We start from the raw sequence: 24,570 nt of genomic DNA on the forward strand, positions 1-24,570 counted from the left end.
TAGAGTATAAATGCAGTGAAGTCCTGCTACAAATGTACAGGGTATTGGTGAGGCCACACCTGGAGTACTGCGTACAGTTTTGGTCTTCATATTTAAGGAAGGATATACTTGCATTGATGGCTGTTCAGAGAAGGTTCACTAGGTTGATTCCAGAGATGAGGGGTTGACTTATGAGGATAGGTTGAGTAGATTGGGCCTATACACATTGGAGTTCAGAAGAATGAGAGGTGATCTTATTGAAACATATAAAATAATGAGGGGGCTCAACAAGGTGGATGCAGAGAGGATATTTCCACTCATAGGGGAAACTAAAAGTAAGGGAGATAGTCTCAGAATAAGGGGCTGTCCATTTAAAACTGAGATGAGGGGGAATTTCTTCCCTCTGAGGGTTGTAAATCTGTGAAATTCTTTGCCCCAGATATCTGTGGCGGCTGGGTCATTGAATATATTTAAGGCGGAGATAGACCGTTTTTTGAATGATAAGGGAGTGAAGGGTTATGGGGAGCGGGCAGGTAAGTGGAGCTGAGTCCATGATCAGATCAGCCATGATCTTATTGAATGGCGGAGCAGGCTCGAGAGGCCAGGTGGCCTACTCCTGCTCCTATTTCTTATGTTCTTATGTTCTTATATATTCATATATAAGGATATGGAAACAAACTTGGTAGCTCAGAGTTACGATACATTAACCCCATCTGCCTCCTCCAGAGCTGTTGTGTTGTCTCTGTTACAACAGTGACATAAGAACATAAGAACATAAGAATTAGGAACAGGAGTAGGCCATCTAGCCCCTAGAGCCTGCTCTGCCATTTAATATGATCATGGCTGATCTGGCCATGGACTCAGCTCCACTTACCCGCCCGCTCCCCATAACCCTTAATTCCCTTATTGGTTAAAAATCTATCTATCTGTGATTTGAATACATTCAATGAGCTAGCCTCAACTACTTCCTTGGGCAGAGAATTCCACAGATTCACAACCCTCTGGGAGAAGAAATTCCTTCTCAACTCAGTTTTAAATTGGCTCCCCCGTATTTTGAGGCTGTGCCACCTAGTTCTAGTCTCCCCGACCAGTGGAAACAACCTCTCTGCCTCTATCTTGTCTATCTCTTTCATTATTTTAAATGTTTCTATAAGATCACCTCTCATCCTTCTGAACTCCGAGTAAAGACCCAGTCTACTCCAGCTATCATCATAAGGTAACCCCCTCATCTCCGGAATCAGCCTAGTGAATCGTCTCTGTACCCCCTCCAAAGCCAGTATATCCTTCCTTAAGTAAGGTGACCAAAACTGCACGCAGTACTCCAGGTGCGGCCTCACCAATACCCTGTACAGTTGCAGCAACACCTCCCTGCTTTTGTACTCCATCCCTCTCGCAATGAAGGCCAACATTCCATTCGTCTTCCTGATTACCTGCTGCACCTGCAAACTAACTTTTTGGGATTCATGCACAAGGACCCCTAGGTCCCTCTGCACCGCAGCATGTTGTAAATTCTCCCCATTCAAATAATATTCCCTTTTACTGTTTTTTTTTCCAAGGTGGATGACCTCACATTTTCCGACATTGTATTCCATCTGCCAAACCTTAGCCCATTCGCTTAACCTATCTAAATCTCTTTGCAGCCTCTCTGTGTCCTCTACACAACCTGCTTTTCCACTAATCTTTGTGTCATCTGCAAATTTTGTTACACTACACTATGTCCCCTCTTCCAGGTCATCTATGTATATTGTAAACAGTTGTGGTCCCAGCACCGATCCCTGTGACACACCACTAACCACCGATTTCCAACCCGAAAAGGACCCATTTATCCCGACTCTCTGCTTTCTGTTAGTTAGCTAATTCTTGATCCATGCTAATACATTTCCTCTGACTCCGCGTACCTTTATCTTCTGCAGTAACCTTTTGTGTGGCACCTTATCGAATGCCTTTTGAAAATCTAAATACACCACATCCATCGGTACACCTCTATCCACCATGCTCATTATATCTTCAAAGAATTGCAGTAAATTAGTTAAACATGATTTCCCCTTCATGAATCCATGTTGCGTCTGCTTGATTGCACTATTCCTATCTAGATGACCCGCTATTTCTTCCTTAATGATAGCTTCAAGCATTTTCCCAACTACAGATGTTAAACTAACCGGCCTATAGTTACCTGCCCCCTTTTTTAAACCGAGGCATTACATTAGCTGCTTTCCAATCCGATGGCACCACCCCAGAGTCCAGAGAATTTTGATAGATTATAACCAATTCATCTGCTATAACTTCCGCCAACTCTTTTAATACCCTGGGATGCATTTCATCAGGACCAGGGGACTTGTCTACCTTGAGTCCCATTAGCCTGTTCAGCACTACCTCCCGAGTGATAGTGATTGTCTCAAGGTCCTCCCTTCCCACATTCCCGTGACCAGCAATTTTTGGCATGGTTTTTGTGTTTTCCACTGTGAAGACCGAAGCAAAATAATTGTTTAAGGTCTCAGCCATTTCCACATTTCCCATTATTAAATCTCCCTTCTCATCTTCTAAGGGACCAACATTTACTTTAGTCACTCTTTTCCGTTTTATATATCGGTAAAAGCTTTTACTATCTGTTTTTATGTTTTGCGCAAGTTTACTTTCGTAATCTGTCTTTCCTTTCTTTATTGCTTTCTTAGTCATTCTTTACTGTCGTTTAAAATTTTCCCAATCTTCTAGTTTCCCACTAACCTTGGTCACCTTATACGCATTGGTTTTTAATTTGATACTCTCCTTTATTTCCTTGGTTATCCACGGCTGGTTATCCCTTCTCTTACCGCTCTTCTTTTTCACTGGAATATATTTTTGTTGGGCACTATGAAAGAGCTCCTTAAAAGTCCTCCACTGTTCCTCAATTGTGCCACCGTTTAGTCTGTGTTCCCAGTCTACCTTAGCCAACTCTGCCTTCATCCCACTGTAGTCCCCTTTGTTTAAGCATAGTACGCTCGTTTGAGATACTACTTCCTCACTCTCAATCTGTATTACAAATTCAACCATACTGTGATAACTCATTCCGAGAGGATCTTTTACTAGGAGATCGTTTATTATTCCTGTCTTACTACACAGGACCAGATCTAAGATAGCTTGCTCCCTTGTAGGTTCTGTAACATAGTGTGCTAAGAAACAATCCCGTATGCATTCTATGAATTCCTCCTCAAGGCTACCCCGTGCGATTTGATTTGACCAATCGATATGTAGGATAAAATCCCCCATGATTACTGCCGTTCCTTTTTCACATGCCTCAATTATTCCCTTGATTATTGTCCACCCCACCATGAAGTTATTATTTGGGGGCCTTTAAACTACGCCCACCAGTGACTTTTTCCCCTTACTATCTCTAATCTCCACCCACAATGATTCAACATTTTGTTCATTAGAGCCAATATCGTCTCTCACAACTGCCCTGATATCATCCTTTATTAACAGAGCTACCCCACTTCCTTTCCCTTCTTGTCTATCTTTCCGAATTGTCAGATACCCCTGCATATTTAATTCCTAGTCTTGGCCACCCTGCAACCACGTTTCTGTAATGGCCACCAAATCATACCCATTTGTAATGATTTGTGCCGTCAACTCATTTACTTTGTTTCGAATGCTGCGTGCGTTTAGGTAAAGTGTTTTAATACTAGTTTTTAAACCATGATTTTTAGTTTTGACCCCTCTTGCAGCCCCTTTATATTCATACATATTGTCCCTTCCTATCACCTTGTGGTTTACACTTACCCCAGTGCTACTCTGCTCTGTTGCCTCCTGCCTTTTGCATTCTTTCTTGGGGTTCTGTTCATCTGAGCTCTCACCCACTCTAACTAGCTCAGAGACCTCTCCTGGGTTCCCATCCCCCTGCCAAGCTAGTTTAAAGCCCTCCCAACCGCACTATCAAAACCACCCGCGAGAACATTGGTCCCGTCTCTGTTGAGGTGTAACCTGTCTGACTTGTACAGGTCCCACCTACCCCAGAAGCGGTCCCAATTGTTCAGGAAACTAAAGCCCTCCCTCCTACACCAATGCCCCAGTCACATATTTATCTGACTAGCCTTCCTATTTCTACCCTCACTAGTACGTGGCACTGGCAGTAATCCCAAGATTACCACCTTTTGAGGTCCTGGCTTTCAATCTTACTCCTAGCTCCCTAAACTCAGCTTTCAGGACCTCACCCCTCTTTTTACCTATGTCGTTGGTACCAATGTGGACCACAGCCACTGACTGTTCCCCTTCCCTCCCCAGAATGCCCTGCAGTCGCTCAGTGACATCATTGACCCTTGCACCAGGGAGGCAACACACCATCCTGATGTCACTTTTGCTGCCGCAGAGCGCCTATCTGCTCCCCTAACTATTGAATCTCCTATCACTATAGCCCTTCCTGTCCTGTCACCCACGGTGCTGTGGACTTGGCCCTGGCTGCACTCCCCAGAGGCATCACCGCCCTCGCCAGTAGTCAGAATAGAGTACCGGTTGGAGAGCGGGATAGCCTCAGGGGACTCCTGCACTACCTGCCTCGCCATACTCTTGTGTGCAACGGTCACCCATTCCCTATCCTCCTGTACCCTTTTAATCTGTGGGGTGACCAACGCCTGAAACGAGCTATCCACGTATCTCTCGTTCTCTCGGATGCTCCTCAGTGCCTCCAGTCCTCGCTCAAGCTCCGAGACTCGGCGCTCGAGTTGGAGGAGCTGGAGACACTTCCTGCACATGCGGTCATCCCCGTTGCGGGAAGCATCCAGGAATTCCCACATGGCACAGGTGTTGCATTCCGTTTGAACGAGCTGCCCTGCCATCCCACTAGTTACCCTTAAATTACCCAGCATTTCAAAGAGTACTTTGTTGGCTGTGAAGCACTTTGGGATGTCCTGAGGTTGTGAAAAGCACCGTGAAAAATGCCAACTTTCATTTCTGTGAACTTCATTGTAAATTGAAGATGTGGGGAATCGCCACAGGTGGTGTTTGGGGAAATCTACAGAAATCGCCTGGCTGCATTTAACAGGCCAGTTAGCCGACACAGTTTTTGATGCAACTCAAGGATTAAGTCAGCCATATTGACTTCTGCCAAGCAGCGTGAGACCACCTTAAGGACTGGCTTGAGCCTGTACCATAACTGCAAGTGACAGCAAGCAAAATCCCCCCCACCCAGTCAATCAGGATTCAGATCCCAGGGTGGCGGGCAGATGTCTGCACAACCACACTCGTAGGAAGCTCTCCTGTACCCAGCCATAGAGCAACACGCATAAGAACATAAGAAATAGGAGCAGGAGTCGGCCATTTGGTCCCTCGAGACTGCTCCACCAATTAATAAGATCATGGCTGATCTGATTGTGGCCTCAGCTCCACTTCCCTGCCCACTCCTCATAACCCTTTACTCCCTTATCGCTCAACAATCTGTCTATCTCCACCTTAAATATATTCAATAACCCAGCCTCCACAGCTCTCTGGGGCAGAGAATTCCACAGATGTACAATCCTCAAAGACAAGAAATTTCTCCTCATCTCAGTTTTAAATGGGCAGCCCCTTATTCTATGTCCCCTAGTTTTAGTTTCCCCTATGAGTGGAAATATCCTCTCTGCATCCACCATGTCGAGCCCCCTCATTATCTTATATGTATCAATAAGATCACCTCTCATTCTTCTAAACTCCAATGAGTAGAGGCCCAACCTACTCAACCTATCTTCATAAGTCAACCCCCTCATCTTTAGAATCAACCTAGTGAACCTTCTCTGAATAGCCTCCAATGGAAGTAAATACGGAGACTAAAATACGGAGACTAAAACTATACGCAGTACTCCAGGTGTGGCCTCACCAATACCCTGTACAGTTGTAGCAGGACTTCTCTGCTTTATACTCTATCTCCCTTTCAATAGATAGGATCTTGCGGCATAACTTGGTCCCTCAAAACTGTACCTGCACCGCTCGTAAAACAGCGCCGCAATATATTTTAAAGTCAATGACAGTGCTTGCTAGAAGAGTCCCAGTGGCCACCAGATAAAGACTGAGCGTTGAAAATGCGACAAAGAGAGAGCCATTGTAATGTGAGTATGCTCACAGGTTTGTAGAGCTCTGTGTGTGAGATTGCAGCCCCTCTTCCATTATTTGAAGGGGCTGCTCCTCGATTTCTGGTTACACTTCAGTCCCACACTCCTGATCTTTGGGCACCCTGTGCAGAGGGAAGTGGGCAGGTCGGAAGGCCTCCTCGTAGGACTGCTCCTGGGCCTGGCCTAGGTGGCTATTAACCGGTCCAGGCAGCAGGCGGTCAAGGGGGTCATTCAGCCCGACTGCCTGCCTCTCTTCCGTGGTTATGTTCGCGCCTGTGACTCACTGGAGATGGAGCACGCAGTGTCCACCGGTACGCTCGCGGCCTTCCGCGAGAGGTGGGCACCGAAGGGACTGGAGTGCATCATCACCCCCGGCAACCAAATTTTAAGTTGACCGTAGTTTTCGAAAAGTTTAATTTGTCGGTTCGCGTGCCCCTTTAATAAGGGGCCACTTGATTTAAAGTTTTACTTTAAAAATAGTTGTAGAGCTGTTGAGTTGGGAGTGGCTTAGCCAGTCACATGATATTCACAAGACTCAATAAACCCCCAGCAGTTGGATTCGGGGGATTCACGATGAGGCAGGTGGTTGTGAGCCTGGTAGATGAACTGGTAATGTCCGGAGTGACTGGAGTGCATCATCACCCCCGGCAACCAAATTTTAATTTGATCATTTAAGTTTAAAGTTTAATTTGTTTAATTTGCCAGTTTTATTAATGTCCCCCCCCCCTTTTTAGCCAGGGGTCACTTGTGTAATTTCTGTTTTTAGTGCCCTAAAAAAAACCCCAAAAACGGTCTACTGGAAAAAATTATATTTTGGAGTGTGACCTCCCTTGCAGGGGGCATTTGTCTAAAAGTGCACAATAAAATAGTTGAACTGCAAATGTGTAGTGTGATTGTTAAACTGTTGCTAATAAACCAACTAATTCTTAAAAACAATGTGTTGTTATGAATTCTTAAGCAAAGAACCCATGAAGCAAATACATTACAGGCGCAGTCCATTTGCTCTGGAATGTGATCTCCTCTTTGGGGCAAGCAAGTTAGCATATTTTTAATTCATTCACGGGATGTGGACATTGCTGGCAAGGCCAGCATTTATTGCCCATCCCTAATTGCCCCTCGAGCAGGTGGTGGTGAGCCGCTGCCTTGAACCGCTGCAGTCCGTGTGGTGAAGGTGCTCCCACAGTGCTGTTAGGGAGGATTTGACCCAGCGATGATGAGGGAACGGCCGATATATTTCCAAGTCAGGATGACGTGTGACTTGGAGGGGAACGTGGAGGTGGTGGTGTGTCGTGACCTGAGGTTGGGTTTGACGGGGGACACAACTACACATTCTCAAGAGTTAAAGATGATCAATGGTCATTGCTGTGTGCTGAATGGCTGGTTTTACAGACTCGGAGATCAGAAATCGTTGCTCCAGACACTCCGAGAGAATCTTAACTTATTTCCTTTTTCTCTTATTTACAGAAGGATCTGCCTTTAACAAGGAAAGGAAGCACGTGAGTGAAGAGTTTACTGACCTAACAAATAGCACAGCTGGAAATACACAGCGAAAAAAGATGACGCATCTATAGAGCACTTTGTCACATCACACCCAAAGGGCTTTGCAGGAATGTCATCAGACAAATGATTGACACCGAGCTAGTCGGGCAGGTGACCAAAAACTTGGTCAAAGAGGAGCGTCTTAAAGAAGGAGAAAGAGGCGGTGAGGTTTAGGGAGGAAATTCCACAGCTTAGGGTCCAGGCAGCTGAAGGCATGGCCACTAATGGCCGAGCGAAGGAAGTGGGGATGGATAAGAGGCCAAAATTGGAGGAAGGCAGGGATCTTGGAGGGCTGGAAGAGCTTACAGAGGTGGGGAGGGGCGAGGCCATGAATTTGAAAACCTTTATGAGAATTTGGAAATCGAGGCGTTGCCAGACTGGGAGCCAAGGTCGGTCAGCGAGCACAGGGATGATGGGTGAAGTTAATATTAAAGCTGCTCCCACCATCCTTTCAGACAGTGCATCTAGATCATAATTACTCGCTGCATAAAGATATTGATACAATGCTTAAAGATCAGGGGTATCATTTTATGGTTGAACTCTGATGTGCGCGGCAGGTTTTTGGAGTCGGGGGATGGTCCCTTAGGCTGGGTTGCGAAAATCCGATCCAATAGATTTAAGTTCTGATGCGAATGGTATTGGCAATGCACACAGACCACACTTGATCAGCTCCGCTGGGCGGGCCACATTGTTCGCATGCCAGACACGAGACTCCCAAAGCAAGCGCTCTACTCGGAACTCTTACACGGCAAGCGAGCCAAAGGTGGGAAGAGGAAACGTTACAGGGACACCCTTAAAGCCTCCCTGATAAAGTGCGATATCCCCACTGATACCTGGGAGTCCCTGGCCAAAGACCGCCCTAAGTGGAGGAAGTGTATCCGGGAGGGCGCTGAGTGCCTCGAGTCTCATCGCCGAGAGCATGCAGAAATCACGCACAGGCAGCGGAAAGGGCGTGCGGCAAACCAGTCCCACCCACCCCTTCCCTCAACGACTGTCTGTCCCTCCTGTGACATGAACTGTGGCTCTCGTATTGGATTGTTCAGCCACCTAAGGACTCATTTTTAAGAGTGGAAGCAAGTCTTCCTCGATTGCGAGGAACTGCCTATGTTGATGATGCACACAGATACAACAGATTGACACTCGCCTGTAAAGGGAGTGTATCCGTTAGTGAGACGTAGCACACATCGAAGACCGGGAGCGTGAGCCCTTTGCCCGATGCTGCCCATTGTGAGTGACAACTTTCGGGTCTTTGTGCCATTTTTCCACTAATAAGTTTTGGATACAATTTATGTCACAGTTGCTTGCCGGTTTTGCCGACTCATCAGTCGGCTCCAATTCTTATCTCCTGGCGCGGTGCGAGCCGCCATCGTGTAGCCCGGCGCTCCGCTTTGGGTGCCGAGCTGCAGCCCCGGTACCGCGCGGCCCTGATTGCTTAGTGGAGGCCACAACAGTCCGTGCGTAGCGGCCCCTCCCCCTTTAAGCGAAGGGGGAGGGGCATTGAAACACCTCGGTGCTGCGCAGCGCGTATGTGTAGCACTGCTGATCGTGCCCCGTTAGTGCCGCTGGACCCGCCCCAACAGGAAGTGGAGTGCGCGGTAAGTAAATTCAGCGGCCGGGGCGGGACTTCCACGCCGGGCACAGGAAGTCCCGCCCCCAGCTGGTTACCACCCCCAATCGGGGTGCAGGGCAATTTCACCCCTTATGTTACCACTTGCGGGGAGGCCAAAACTTGAGGCCATCAATATAAGGCAGTCACTAATCCATCTAATAGGGAATTCAGGAAAAACCTCTTCAACCAGAGAGTGGGGAGAATGTGGAACTCGCTACCACATGGAGTCGAATAATGTAGATGTATTTATGAGGAAGCTGGAAAAAGGAATAGAAGGATATGTTGATGGGGTGAGATGAAGAGTGGGAGGAGGCTCGTGTGGAGCATAAACACCAGCATGGACCTATTGGGCTGAATGGCCTGTTTCTGTGCCGTAAACACTCTGTAATTCTATGATTGATACCCAGGGGTCAGTTACAGGCTGGAATCTAATCACAGGACTCGGCTGGTGCACATGTAGCATAATAAATATCCGGGAGTGAGTTACATCCTGGAATCTAATCAAGCAGTTCAGATGCTTTACATGTGCAGATTAACGGATACCTGGCAGCAACTGACTGGAAGGGTTTGGGTGCTTTAGGTATTAATGGCGGATACGTGGGACTGAGTTATAGGCTAGAAGCTAATCGAGGGGCTCCGATGGTTTATGGGTATAATAATGGATACTCGGGACTGGTGACTGCTATGTAATCTGATCGAGGGGCTCCGTTGATATAAGCGGCAGTGTGAGTGAGTTATGACCATCGTCTGAACGGCAGAATTAAATTACAGCTGGGAAACCACACCTGGGTGTCTGTTCGAGTTTGTGTTTTACAGGCGAGGTTGTGTTCCGTGCCTGGCCGCCTTTTCCTGTCAGTACAGGCGCTACGCTGTGTGTTCTTTCTGCATGCTGACACTCGCGCAAGGGCATTATCCGCCGTGATGTTACTGCAGCATTTCCGAGAGTAATTCTCACCCAGGACGTGGGGGCGCAGGGGATGGAGGGGGTGAGGGGGGGAGCAAGAGATACAAAACTTTAATCTTGTACAGGAGTTCGAATGCCTGGATAAAATACAAGAATGATGCATGACAACATCTCCGATCTCAGCTGTGAATTAAGCCATCTGTTGTCGATGCGGTTGGGGCCATTTGTTGATCTGGTTTATGTCCTCCTGTTCCAGCAGCGGTTGTTGTACCAGATACCAGCTTCCCAGTCACTCGACCATCCATTGATCCCTGCCAGATTCCTGAGCAATAATCCACAGTTGGTTACAGTACAGGTCCATTTTTTGAGGCCCCTGTGGCTTTATACAGAGGCCCCGGCCTCCGGGTATTTTCTACAGAGGCCCCGGCCCTGGGTATTTTATACAGAGGCCCCTGCCCCCGGGTATTTTAGACAGAGGCCCCGCCCCTGGGTATTTTAGACAGAGGCCCCGCCCCTGGGTATTTTAGACAGAGGCCCCACCCCTGGGTATTTTAGACAGAGGCCCCGCCCCTGGGTATTTTAGACAGAGGCCCCGCCCCTGGGTATTTTATACAGAGGCCCCGGCCTCCAGGTATTTTAGACAGAGGCCCCGGCCCTGGGTATTTTAGACAGAGGCCCCACCCCTGGGTATTTTAGACAGAGGCCCCGCCCCTGGGTATTTTAGACAGAGGCCCCGCCCCTGGGTATTTTAGACAGAGGCCCCGGCCTCCGGGTATTTTAGACAGAGGCCCCGGCCCTGGGTATTTTAGACAGAGGCCCCGCCCCTGGGTATTTTAGACAGAGGCCCCGGCCTCCGGGTATTTTAGACAGAGGCCCCGCCCCTGGGTATTTTAGACAGAGGCCCCGCCCCTGGGTATTTTATACAGAGGCCCCGGCACCCGGGTATTTTATACAGAGGCCCCGGCACCCGGGTATTTTATACAGAGGCCCCGGCCCCCGGGTATTTTATACAGAGGCCCCGGCCCCTGGGTATTTTATACAGAGGCCCCGGCACCCGGCTATTTTATACAGAGGCCCCGGCACCTGGGTATTTTAGACAGAGGCCCCGCCCCTGGGTATTTTAGACAGAGGCCCCGGCCCTCGGTATTTTATACAGAGATCCCGGCCCCGGGTATTTTATATAGAGGCCCTGGTCCCTGGGTATTTTATACAGAGACCCCGGCCCCGGGTATTTTAGACAGAGGCCCTGATCCCTGGGTATTTTATATAGAGGCTGACTCCTACTCCTTCCTATCTCTGGATTGCTTAAAATCTTGCGTGCACTTCCTGTTTGCAAAACTGACTTCCTCTTGTCATGGTTTTTGGTCACATATTTCTGTCGCACACCATTATAAATTGCCACGTCAACATATCCCGTTCATTTTTGCTGTATCATCGGTCATGAATTAATTGCCAGCTCCAGCCTCTAGGTGGCTCTGGAGGGCAGGTCTCTGGAGCCTCTCTCCCAACCTGTAACTAATTGTGGGGATTTTAGTCGGGCCCGATGTGTAATTGAGTTAAGAGTGTTGTGTCAGGGGACAGATGCAAATCTTTAGTTTTTCTGTCACGCTCCACATTAGCTCAATCCTTCAGCTCCTGTCCTTCGGAAATCAGATAGTCACTACCCTTCACTCTGAATAAGCAACGATTACTCCTGGCATAGAGCTGACACAGTTCAATGGGAGAGTCATGAGAAGATGGAAAAAGAAAGATTTGCACTTTTATATAGCGCCTTTTACAATTTCAGGACATTGCAAAGCGCTTTACAACCAATCAAGTACTTTATGGAGTGTAGTCGCTGTTGTAATGTAGGAAATGCAGCAGCCAATTTGCACACAGCAAGCTCCCACAAACAACAAGGTGATAATGACCCAGATAATCTGTTTTTGTGATGTTGGTTGAGGGATAAATATTGGCCCCAGGATCCTGGGAATAACTTCCCTGCTCGTCTTCAAAATAGTGCCGCGGGATCTTTTACATCCACCTGAGAGCGCAGACGGGGCCTCGGTTTAACGTCTCATCCGAAAGACAGCATCTCCGACAGTGCGGCACTCGCTCAGCACTGCAGAGTGTCAGCCTAGATTTATGTGCTAAAGTTCTTGGAGTGGGACGTGAATCCACAACCTTCTGACTGAGGCGAGAGTGCTGCCTACTGAGCCACAATATAGAAAATGATTAATTCTATATTTTGGAATATGAACGAATCAATGGTAGAGGAATGAATGTGAGGTTGTGTGATGATGTAGGCTTCTGCCCGGGTTCTGATGTAACACTTGGCCTTGCCTTATGGTGCAGTTACTCTTGGTGAGCCATGTCCATAATAAGTGCACTGTCGGCATTAACTCCAGGTGTAATGTTATTGATAAATGTGCACAGATTATTGCCCTGTTGATGACCCCAGCTCCAGAGACCGAGCATTCAGCCTGCGTCACACCGTGTCCTGCACGCAATGTCCTAGAACTGGAACTGCTATTGTTTATCTGCAGTTCTGGATAAAGATCAGCATACAATGGAAGGAGACCAAGAGGGAGAAAGGGAACAGGAGAAACAGCGAGAGAGAGAGAGAGCGAGAGAGTGTGGGAGAGACACACATGGGGCGGGGGGAGACGGCGACTAAGACAAGGAGAGAGAGGGGGAGAAATAGAGTGAAAGAGATGGAGACCAGGAGAGAGAGAGAGAGAGAGGGTGAAACAGAGAGGGAGAGAGACATAGAAGGGAGCGAGAGAGAGAGAGAGAGACCAAGATAAGGAAAGAAAGAGGGAGAAACAGAATGAGTGAAAGACCGAGACAAGGAGCGAGAGGAACATAGAGTGTGTGAGAGAGAGAGAGAGAGAGAGAGAGGGAGACAGAGTAAGAAAACAGAGAGCGAGAGAGAGAGAGATAGAAACAGAGATTGAAAGAAACAGAAAGATAGAATATGTGAGGGATTGAAAGAGAAAAAGTGAGAGAGATTCTCCAGAAAAACGAAGACTTGCATTTCTATAGTGCCTTTTACTACCTCAGAATATCCCAAAGTGCTTTGCAGTCAATTAGGTACTTTGGAAATGTAGTCACTGTTGCAATGTGGGAAACGCGGCAGGCAATTTGCGCACAGAAGGTTCGAGCCCTCGCTGGGGTAGCAACGACACGGTGAGGGAGATGCCCAACACTTGCTGGTTAAAGAGGAGAGTAACGCAATAGTAAGGAAGGACATTAGCCTGGATGATGTGGAATCGGTATGGGTGGAGCTGTGGAACACCAAAGGGCAGAAAACGCTAGTAGGAGTTGTGTACAGACCACCAAACAGTAGTAGTGAGGTTGGGGATGGCATCAAAGAGGAAATTAGGGATGCATGCACTAAAGGTACAGCAGTTATCATGGGTGACTTTAATCTACATATAGATTGGGCTAACCAAACTGGTAGCAATATGGTGGAGGAGGATTTTCTGGAGTGTATAAGGGATGGTTATCGAGACCAATATGTCGAGGAACCAACGAGAGAGCTGGCCATCCTAGACTAGGTGTTGTGTAATGAGAGAGGATTAATTAGCAATCTTGTGTGGGGCCCCTTGAGCAAGAGTGACCATAATATGGTAGAATTCTTCATTAAGATGGAGAGTGACACAGTTAATTCAGAGACTAGATCCTGAACTTAAAGAAAGGTAACTTCAATGGTATAAAATATGAATTGGCTAGGATAGACTGGCGAATGATACATAAAGGGTTGACGGTGAATAGGCAATGGCAGATGTTTAAGGATCACATGGATGAACTTCAACAATTGTACATCCTTGTCTGGCATAAAAATAAAACGGGGAAGGTGGCTCAACCGTGGCTAACAAGGGAAATTAGGGATAGTGTTAAATCCAAGGAAGAGGCATATAAATTGGCCAGAAAAAGCAGCAAACCTGAAGTCTGGGAGAAATTTAGAATTCAGCAGAGGAGGACAAAGGGTTTAATTAGGAGGGGGAAAATAGAGTATGAGAGTAAGCTTGCAGGGAACATAAAAACTGATTGTAAAAGCTTATATAGATATGTGAAGAAAAAAAGATTAACAAAGACAAATGTAGGTCCCTTGCAGTCAGAATCAGGTAAATTTATAATGGGAAACAAAGAAATGGCAGACCAATTGAACAAATACTTTGGTTGTGTCTTCACTAAGGAAGACACAAATAACCTTCTGGAAATACTAGGGGACCGAGGGTCTAGCGAGAAGGGGGAACTGAAGGAAATCCTTACTGGTCAGGAAATTGATGGGATTGCCAGAGCCTGATAGTCTGCATCCCAGAGTACTTAAGGAAGTGGCCCTAGAAATAGTGGATGCATTGGTGGTCATTTTCCAACATTCTATAGACTCTGGATCAGTTCCTATGGATTGGAGGGAAGCTAATGTAACCCCACTTTTTAAAAAAGGAGGGAGAGAGAAAACAGGGATTTATAGTTTGGTTAGCCTGACATCGGTAGTGGGGAAAATGTTGGAATCAATTATAATAGTGTAATAGCAGCGCATTTGGAAAGCAGTAACAGGATCGGTCCAAGTCAGCATGGATTTATGAAAGGGAAATCATGCTTGACAAATCTTCTAGAATTTTTTGAGGATGTAACTAGTAGAGAGGACAAGAGAGAACCAGTGTATGTGGTGTATTTGGACTTTCAAAAGACTTTTGACAAGGTCCCACACAAGAGATTAATGTGCAAAATTAAAGCACATGGTATTAGGGGTAGTGTATTGATGTGGATAGAGAACTGGTTGGCAGACAGGGAGTAAAAAGTAGGTCCTTTTCAGAATGGCAGGCAGTGAATAGTGGAGTACCACAAGGTTCAGTGCTGGGACCCCAACTATTTACAATATACATTAATGATTTAGACAAAGGAATTGAATGTAATGTCTCCAAGTTTGCAGATGACACTAAGCTGGATGGCATTGTGAGCTGTGAGGAGGATGCTAAGAGGATGCAGGGTGACTTGGACAGGTTAGGTGAGCGGGCAAATGCATGGCAGATGCAGTATAATGTAGATAAATGTGAGGTTATCCACTTTGGTGGCAAAAACAGGAAGGCAGAATATTATCTGAATGGTGACAGATTAGGAAAAGGGGAGGTGCAACGAGACCTGGGTGTCATGGTACATCAGTCATTGAAAGTTGGCATGCAGGTGCAGCAGGCGGTAAAGAAGGCAAATGGCATGTTGGCCTTCATAGTGAGAGTATTTGAGTATAGAAGCAGGGAGGTCTTACTGCAGTTGTACAGGGCCTTGGTGGGTCACACCTTGAATATTGTGTAGTTTTGGTCTCCGAATCAGAGGGAGTGCAGCGAAGGTTCACCAGACTGATTCCCGGGATGGCAGGACTGACATATAAAGAAAGACTGGATTGACTAGGCTTATATTTACTGGAATTTAGAAGAATGAGAGGGGATCTCAGAAACATATAAAATTCTGATGGGATTGGACAGGTTAGATGCAGGAAGAATGTTCCCAATGTTGGGGAAGTCCAGAACCAGGGGTCACAGTCTAAGGATAAGAGGTTATCCATTTAGGACCGAGATGAGGAGAAACTTCTTCACCCACAGAATTATGAACCTGTGGAATTCTCTACCACAGAAAGTTGTTGAGGCCAGTTCGTTAGATATATTCAAAAGGGAGTTAGATGTGACCCTTGTGGCTAAAGAGATCAAGGGGTTATGGAGAGAAAGCAGGAATGGGGTACTGAAATTGCATGATCAGCCATGATCATATTGAATGGTAATGCAGGCTCGAAGGGCCAAATGGCCTACTCCTGCACCTATTTTCTATGTTTCGGTGTTTCACTCAATGGACATTGGATCCTCAGGAGACTGAATATGTCTGTCCTTCCCCGAGGACCACATGCACCAACTTTCCCATCAGGAACAGCCAACGAGCTGGTCATCTTTCCCTTCCAAATCCAGGGCCGCTCAGCACTCTCCTGCCCCCTGGCTGAGTGGCCCTGGATTCGGAAGGAAACGATGACCAATGCGTTGGCCGTTCCCACGCACCCATCCGCCCCCCCCCACGCACCCATCCCCCACCCCCCCCACGCACCCACCCCCCCCACGCACCCACCCCCACCCCCACGCACCCACCCCCCCCCCCCACGCACCCACCCCCCCCCCCCCCACGCACCCACCCCCCCCCCACGCACCCATCCTCCCCCCGCCCCCCCTTCCTGCTGGCATCCCGCTCGCCCGATCAAAGGAGCAGCTTAATACCAGGACGGGGGCGGGGGGAAGTCAGCAAGTCAGAGGGGGATCGGCGACTGCTCGCCACGCCCCTTCCACTTTCCCCCAGGCGGGTGCCCAGGATTTCCGGCTTCCCACATCAATTGGACGTAGCGACCCTCCGGAACATTTCCTGATCGGTTTAGATTTTCAAAAGATAATGACGTTGAAAATAATGAATCAATAAATAGGTGACAGGGTGACCAGGATGGGTGAGTTGGTCACATCCTGTCTCATCAACCCTCCAGGCAGCGACAGTACTGCCACATGGAAATCGGGAAGCTCATAATAAAGGTCATTTAAAATTATTGATTTGCCTCGAGCATGAAAATGCAAAAAGCAGATCTATTGCAGTATGAGCAAGCCCCCCCGCCCCCCCCCCGTGAATCTCCGAGGTGATGTTAAACGGAGAACTTTGATTGTTGTAAAGGTGCAGGCTCTGGGGGACATGCATGCACCAACAATCACTGAACGGGTCACAGTAATGCGAGGAAAGAGTTTCAATTCACTTTCAGCCCCATCACTCCACGAGCTCCTGAAGATATTGCCTGATGCTGGGGCAGGAGATGTCAGTGCGCCTCCATTTCAAAATTCTCATCCTTGTTTACAAATCCCTCCCTATCTCTGTAATTTCCTCCAGCCCCACAACTCCCCGAGATGTCTGCGCTCCTCTAATTCTGCCCTCGAGCATCCCTGATTATAATCGCTCAACCATCGGTGGCCGTGCCTTCTGTTGCCTGGGCCCCAAGCTCTGGAACTCCCTCCCTAAACCTCTCCGCCTCTCTTTCCTCCTTTAAATCATTCCTTAAAACTTACCTCTTTGACCAAGCATTTGGTCACCTGTCCATAATATCTGCTTATGTGCCGCGGTGTCAAATGTTGTTTGATAATGCTCCTGTGAAGCGTCTTGGGACGCTTTAATGTGTTGAAGGTGCTATATAAATACAAGTACAGATCGGGCGTAGATAGCTTGGAGCACGGAGTAGTCGGGGTAAGAGGGCACAGGGTTGTGCCGGGTTAAATATAAGGGTGATCAACAAGTACAACAACAACTTGTACTTACATAGCGCCTTTAACGTAGTGAAACGTCCCAAGGCGCTTCACAGGAGTATTATGACATTAAAATATTTGACACCGAGCCGCATAAGTAGAAATTAGCTCAAGTGACCAAAAGCTTGATCAAAGAGGTAGGTTTTAAGGAGCGTCTTGAAGGAGGAAAGAGAGGTAGAGAGGGTTAGGAAGGGAGTTCCAGATATTGGGGCCCAGGCAACAGAAGGCACGGCCACCAATGGTTGAATGATTTATAATCACGGATGCTCAAGAGGGAAGAATTAGAGGAGCGCAGACATCTCCGGGGGGGGGGGGGGGTGGGGGGGTTGTGGGGCTGGAGGAGATTACAGAGATAGGGAGGGGCGAGGCCATGGAGGGATTTGTAAACAAGGATGAGAATTTTGAAATCGAGGCATTGCTTAACCGGGAACCAATGTCGGTCAGAACATAAGAACATAAGAATTAGGAACTGGAGTAGGTCATCTAGCCCCTCGAGCCTGTTCCGCCATTCAACAAGATCATGGCTGATCTGGCCGTGGACTCAGCTCCACTTACCTGCCCGCTCCCCGTAACCCTTAATTCCCTTATTGGTTAAAAATCTATCTATGTGTGATTTGAATACATTCAATGAGCTAGCCTCAACTGCTTCCTTGGGCAGAGAATTCCACAGATTCACAACCCTCTGGGAGAAGAAATTCCTTCTCAACTCGGTTTTAAGTTGGCTCCCCCATATTTTGAGGCTGTGCCCCCTAGTTCTAGTCTCCCCGACCAGTGGAAACAACCTCTCTGCCTCTATCTTGTCTATCCCTTTCATTATTTTAAATGTTTCTATAAGATCACCCCTCATCCTTCTGAACCAACGAGTAAAGACCCAGTCTATTCAATCTATCATCATAAGGTAACCCCCTCATCTCCGGAATCAGCCCAGTGAATCATCTCTGTACCCCCCTCCAAAGCTAGTATATCCTTCCTTAAGTAAGGTGACCAAAACTGCACGCAGTGCTCCAGGTGCGGCCTCACCAACCCTGTACAGTTGCAGCAACACCTCCCTGCTTTTGTACTCCATCCCTCTCGCAATGAAGGCCAACATTCCATTTGCCTTCCTGATTACCTGCTGCACCTGCAAACTAAATTTTTGGGATTCATGCACAAGAACTCCCAGGTCCCTCTGCACCGCAGCATGTTGTAATTTCTCCCCATTCAAATAATATTCCCTTTTACTGTTTTTTTTCCCAAGGTGGAAGACCTCACATTTTCCGACATTGTATTCCATCTGTCAAACCTTAGCCCATTCGCTTAACCTATCTAAATCTCTTTGCAGCCTCTCTGTGTCCTCTACTCAACCCACTTTCCCACTAATCTTTGTGTCATCTGCAAATTTTGTTACACTACACTCTGTCCCCTCTTCCAGGTCATCTATGTATATTGTAAACAGTTGTAGTCCCAGCACCGATCCTTGTGGCACACCACTAACCACCGATTTCCAACCGGAAAAGGACCCATTTATCCCGACTCTCTGCTTTCTGTTAGTTAGCCAATTCTTGATCCATGCTAATACATTTCCTCTGACTCCGCGTACCTTTATCTTCTGCAGTAACCTTTTGTGTGGCACCTTATCGAATGCCTTTTGGAAATCAAAATACACCACATCCATCGGTTCACCTCTATCCACCATGCTCGTTATATCCTCAAAGAATTCCAGTAAATTAATTAAACATGATTTCCCCTTCATAAATCCATGTTGCGTCTGCTTGATTGCACTATTCTTATCTAGATGTCCCGCTATTTCTTCCTTAATGATAGCTTCAAGCATTTTCCCCACTACAGATGTTAAACTAACTGGCCTATAGTTACCTGCCTTTTGTCTGCCCCCTTTTTTAAACAGAGGCGTTACATTAGCTGCTTTCCAATCCGCTGGCACCTCCCCAGAGTCCAGAGAGCACAGCGGGTAATGGGTGAGCGGGACTTGGTGCGAGTTAGTGCCAGGGAGAGCGAACTCTGCCCCCGTGTTTACCCTTTCCTTTGGGGGTGCAGAAATGGTGAATGCCTTTTGCAGGGTGAGCTGGGGACACAGTTCTCTAACCCTGTGGTCCTTCTGTACATGGAGAGGGTGGTGACTGTGCTCACGCTATATGGGTGAGAGCTCAGCAAATATTTCAAAAAACATTCTTTTTTTGCGCTTCTCATTTTTTTATTGCCATGTCTTTCACACTTTCTGTTTCTCTCTTTCACTCACTGTCTTTCTCTTGCCCCCTCTCAGACTCAACTCTCTTTTATTAATCTGCCGTTTATTTAATCTTTTCCTCTATTTCTGTGTTTCAGTCTGTCTCTTATCTCTGTGTGTCTCTCTCTGAGTCCATCTATCTGTTTTATCACTGTCTGTTTCTGCCTGTTAGTCTCCCTCTCTGTATGCATGTGTATGTGACTGTCTGCCTCTATCTTTCTGTATCTGCCTCTGTGTCCCTGTCTGTCTAACGCTATCTCTTTGTCTGTCAGTCTCCCTGACCCTGTCTCTCACTGTCTGTCTCTCAGTCTGTCTCTTACTGGCTCTCTGACCCTACCTCTCAGTCTCTCTCTCTCTCTCTCTCTCTCTGTCACTGTCTCTCTCTCTCTGTCACTATCTCTCTCACTGTCTCTCTCTCTCTGCCTCTCTCCTCTGCCTCTCTCTCTCTCTCACTGCCTCTCAGTCTGCCTCTCTCTGTCTCTCACTGTCTGTCTGACTCTCTCTCTCTCTCTGTCTCTCTCTGTCTCTCATTGTCTCACTCACTGCCTCTCAGTCTGCCTCTCTCTCTCGTGCTCTCTCTCTCTCTCTCTCTCTCTAACTCTCTGTCCTGGGCCTCCAGCTTGAGGGACTGAATGGCCTACTCCTTCCCAATGTGCCCCTCTCTCTCCCTCTGACTCTCTCTCTGTTCCTGTCACTATGTCTCCCTCTCTGAATCTCTCTCTTTCTCTCGGTGTCCCTGTCACTGTATCTCTTTGTTTCTGTCTCTCACTCTCTGTCTTTCTGACCATTTCTCCTTTACTCGGCCCCTCTGTGTGTGTGTGTGTGTGTGTGTCTCTCTCTCTCTCTCTCTCTCTCTCATCCATGTCCCTGTCTCTCTATCCCTCTGACTCTCTGATCCTGTTTCTCTCCTTCCCTCTCTCTCTCTCTCTCTCTCTCTCTCTCTCTCCCTCTCTCTGATCTTGTCTCTCTCCCTATCTCTCCCTCTCTCTTCCCCTCTCTCTCCCTCTCCCTCTCTCTGTCCCTGTTTCCGTCTCTCTCCCTCTCTTCATCTCTCCCTCTCTCCCGCTCTTCCTCTCTCTCTCCCTGTTTCTGTTTCTCTATCTCTCTCCCTCTCTCTGACCCTGTGCTTGTTTGAGTCTGTCTCACTCCCTCTCTCTCTATTGCTGTCTCTTTCACTCCCCTCTCTTTGTCTCTGCCCCTCTCTTGCTCTTCCCTCATATTTTTTTTTCCATTTTCCCAGCTTTTCTTCCATGCCCTGCTTTGCACCCAACGCTTTGTGTTCGGTTCGGTCTGGAGTTTCCAGCTTGAAATGCAGGATAAATAGGCAGCCTCCTCTGTGAATAAACCCCCCTCCCCCTGAACACTGCCCTGTGACAGGAGCAACTGTCTGATAAACACCAGCGCAGGTTGTGAGCGAAACAGGAACAGCAGGGGAGGGAGGCAGACTCTTCCAATCTCGGACTGCTGGTGGCAATAGATTCACATAAACACACACACACACTCACATCGAGCATCCTCCCCTCCCCAGGTCGGTGGAACAATCTGCCAAGCCCGTCTAGGGAATTAGCACAGCTCTCTCTCTCTCGGTGGCGAGACATCGCCACAGACCAACCAACCAACGCCGAAACCTTTTCACCATGTCAGCTCTGCGGGACTATGTCTGATTCTCTCTGGACAGTGCTGTCTAATTTTTCCATGCCACATTTCCTCGACAGCAGCATGTTCCGACGGTCGAAAAGGTAACTGGGAGCACGCCTCCACTTTAACAAAGGAAGCAAAAGCAGGGAGGGGGAAAGATTCTCGTGGGGGGTTTGAGAAACAAGGGGTGAGGCTGTCTGAGGTAAGGTCGAGCCTGCCTGTGTATATATATATTTATATATATACACATACACACGCACACACGCACACACACACCATGTTTGGGCGTTGCTGCGATTGTAAAGATGTAGGTGGGGGAGGGACACAGGCTGTGTTTAATGCACAGATATTGAGATGAAGGAGGGATTAAATGGCTCCCCCCCCCCCCCCCCCGGCCCCTCTCTCACTATTGCCGTAAAGATGCTGGGATGTTCGAAGCAGCAATGCACGCAGCCATAAAGCACTCGCTGCTTTACCTTGGCAGGGCAGTGAAAGGTAGCAGGCGTCTGCTTTGTTTGTGCTGGAAAGAACCGAGGGATTGTGAGACGGTGGCGGCGATTGTGAAGTTCTTTGGCCCAGCACGGGCCTGTGATCGGGGGAGGGAGGGGCTGATTGGGGGAGGGGCTGTGATCGCGGGACGGAGGGGCTGTGATCGCGGGAGGGAGGGGCTGTGATCGCGGGAGGGAGGGGCTGTGATTGGGAGGGGCTGTGATCGCGGGAGGGAGGGGCTGTGATCGCGGGAGGGAGGGGCTGTGATTGGGAGGGGCTGTGATCGCGGGAGGGAAGGCCTGTGATCGCGGGGGGGGGGCTGTGATCGGGAAGGGCTGTGATCGCGGGAGGGAGGGGCTGTGAATGGGAGGGGCTGTGATCGGGGGAGGGAGGGGCTGTGATCGGGAGGGGCTGTGATCGGGGGAGGCGAGAGATATCTCAGCAAATGCTGAGGTGGATCGGATTCTATTCCACTTTGACCCCCGTTTGAGTGCTGAGGCCCTTCTGTTATGCACTGTTTTACACACACACACACACACAAGAGAACATGCACACACACACACACAAGAGAACATGCACACACACACACACGAGAACATGCACACACACACACACACACACACACAGAAGCACACAGACACACACATACACACAGACATACACACATACACACACAGACACAGGCTTACAGATACCGACACACAAACACAGGCTTACACAGATGCGCACACACACAAACATACAGCACACACAGACTCACATTTGCCCAGATATGCACGCACAGATACACACACAGACAAATACACGCACATATAGACAAATAGACACACACAACACACATCTCTAAACATACACACTGTAAGGGGTGGTTTTCAGGGGGTCAGCTTCCCCTTCTGACCTTATATGAGCGGTTCCGAATCGCTCCCACACCCTTGGTTCTAGACACTGGAATTATGAAGGGACTGTGACAGACTTGGACAGACAATCGGTTTCAAGGTAGGAAGCAGGTATGGCTTTATTGTGTCTAAAAAGAAGTAAAAGGCACACCTTTAATAACACACACAGAATAGTGATACCAATACACCCTGAGGGGTACAACACATTGAATAAAATGTCAAATTACAGCCTGTGGGGAAAAGAATACAGCTTAAACTCTAAATGGGGTAAAGAGGAGAATGCAGATACATTTACACAAGTTATCCCAGCCTCCCCCCCCCACCCTCCCAATTCCCCTAACTAACTAAGTTATAGCTCTGGGGGTTCAGGGGCTATGCTCACCAATCCCCTTTTAGACAGTTGCCAGTGAATCGTGGTTTCGGGGTTCGCTGCACTTGGCCTTCTAGGCGAGCCGCACCCCGGACGGAGGAGAGGACTTCGGACTGCGTAGTCTTCGGTTGGGGTGCGTCCGTTGATGTGCTAAGTTGCGTTTTGGATGTATGGGGTAAGTACCCACTTTCTTTGGTTAGGAATAGTTTTAGTTAGTCCTTTTTGGTAATTTCTCACCTGTTGGGTCGTTCAGAAGTAGATTGTAGAATGGTTGTCAATTTGGTTGCTGACAACCTTCCGTTTCGTGGGCCTCGTACTCGATCAGTTCTTGATGAGTTCTGGTAGTTTCCTTCACTATTCCATTTCTTCACTCCCCAGCTCCAGCTGCTTGTGTCTGTGTCTGTGTTTGAGTCTGTGTCTTTTCCTGGTAAAACTGGGAATAGATATACCCCAAAAAGGCTTCCTTATCTCCCACCAAATCTGGCCCAGCTCTTTGTTTCGATTTTGCAGCCCAGCTAACTGAAACTTGATTAAGTGGTTTTAATCTGGCGTTATCGGCTTTTTGAAGTTGATGAGCTCTCGTCCATTGTGCTAGTCTGGCCTGAGCCAGATATTTCTATGCCTGTTGAAAAGGTGTTGGAATATGTATGTGACATTTGGGTCCTCTGGGTGGGCTGATAATGTTTCTTCCATGGTCAATTGTTTAAATGCTAATGTTTTCTAGGGGCATGTTTCGAGGGTAAACAGTTCCCAGACAATTTGATTAGCTCCAATGTCCAAACTGGCCCTTTAGAGATTAACCCCACCCCTTTTCTTGCAGACCCAACATTCACCTTTTAAAAATCCCAAATTCGATTAAAGTTTGTAGTTTCTTCCATGTGCACTTTAGGATTCCAAACTTTCTGGTAGATAGTTCCAAATTAAATTCCTTTTCCTATGAGTCCAAACACTGGGGGGAGGGGTCTCTCCATGAATGCATCCCCTTTTATCCCCTGCAGGCCTCGTCTGCCCCTTTAAACTAATTTGTGTCCCGAAGTTTTTCCTTCCATTTTAAAAGTCCAGAAAGGGATTCTTCTCCTCTGCAGGGGAAAGGTACCAGGAATCTTTGCGAAATATTGGTAAATTCTACAACACGTACAAACATAAATAGATAAACATACACGCATGTATGCGCACACAAAAATACATACAGGCACATGCGCGCACACACACACACACACACACACACACACACACACACACACACAAACACACACACTCCCTCTCACAAAGGAGGGGTTACAGTCAGATCATTTCAGGCTTGCTTTGTGTATTTTCAATCAGTAATCTGGAACTTGCATCTCAATGTTACCTGATAAAACCTTTGGAAGAGTCCAGAAGACAAATTAATTCTGAAATATGCGATCTTGGGTGACTTGTGTGCGGGGTGTGAGCACTGAATGACCTTCATGGCAGGAAACGGTTCCATTTCCCCTCCATACGGGGCCTGAGAGAATAGGGATTCTTCTCCTCTGCATCTATCTTCATTGCAGGGCCTTTGACCTTCTGGGAATTTCCTTGAA

At 47.8% G+C, this 24,570-nt stretch overlaps 1 protein-coding gene across 1 annotated transcript in view; it reads left to right on the top strand.

The window, feature by feature from the left end:
- The first annotated feature begins 21,271 nt into the window (after positions 1–21,271).
- Positions 21,272–24,570, top strand: part of LOC139237822 (microtubule-associated serine/threonine-protein kinase 1-like) — a 119,278-nt gene continuing 115,979 nt past the window's right edge. The window contains exon 1 of the mRNA XM_070867049.1: positions 21,272–21,354. Coding sequence (XP_070723150.1) covers positions 21,272–21,354 — 83 coding nt within the window. The remainder of the gene's footprint in view (positions 21,355–24,570) is intronic.

The sequence above is a fragment of the Pristiophorus japonicus genome, chromosome 24 (assembly GCF_044704955.1).
Source record: "Pristiophorus japonicus isolate sPriJap1 chromosome 24, sPriJap1.hap1, whole genome shotgun sequence".
Taxonomy (NCBI): Eukaryota; Metazoa; Chordata; class Chondrichthyes; family Pristiophoridae; genus Pristiophorus; species Pristiophorus japonicus.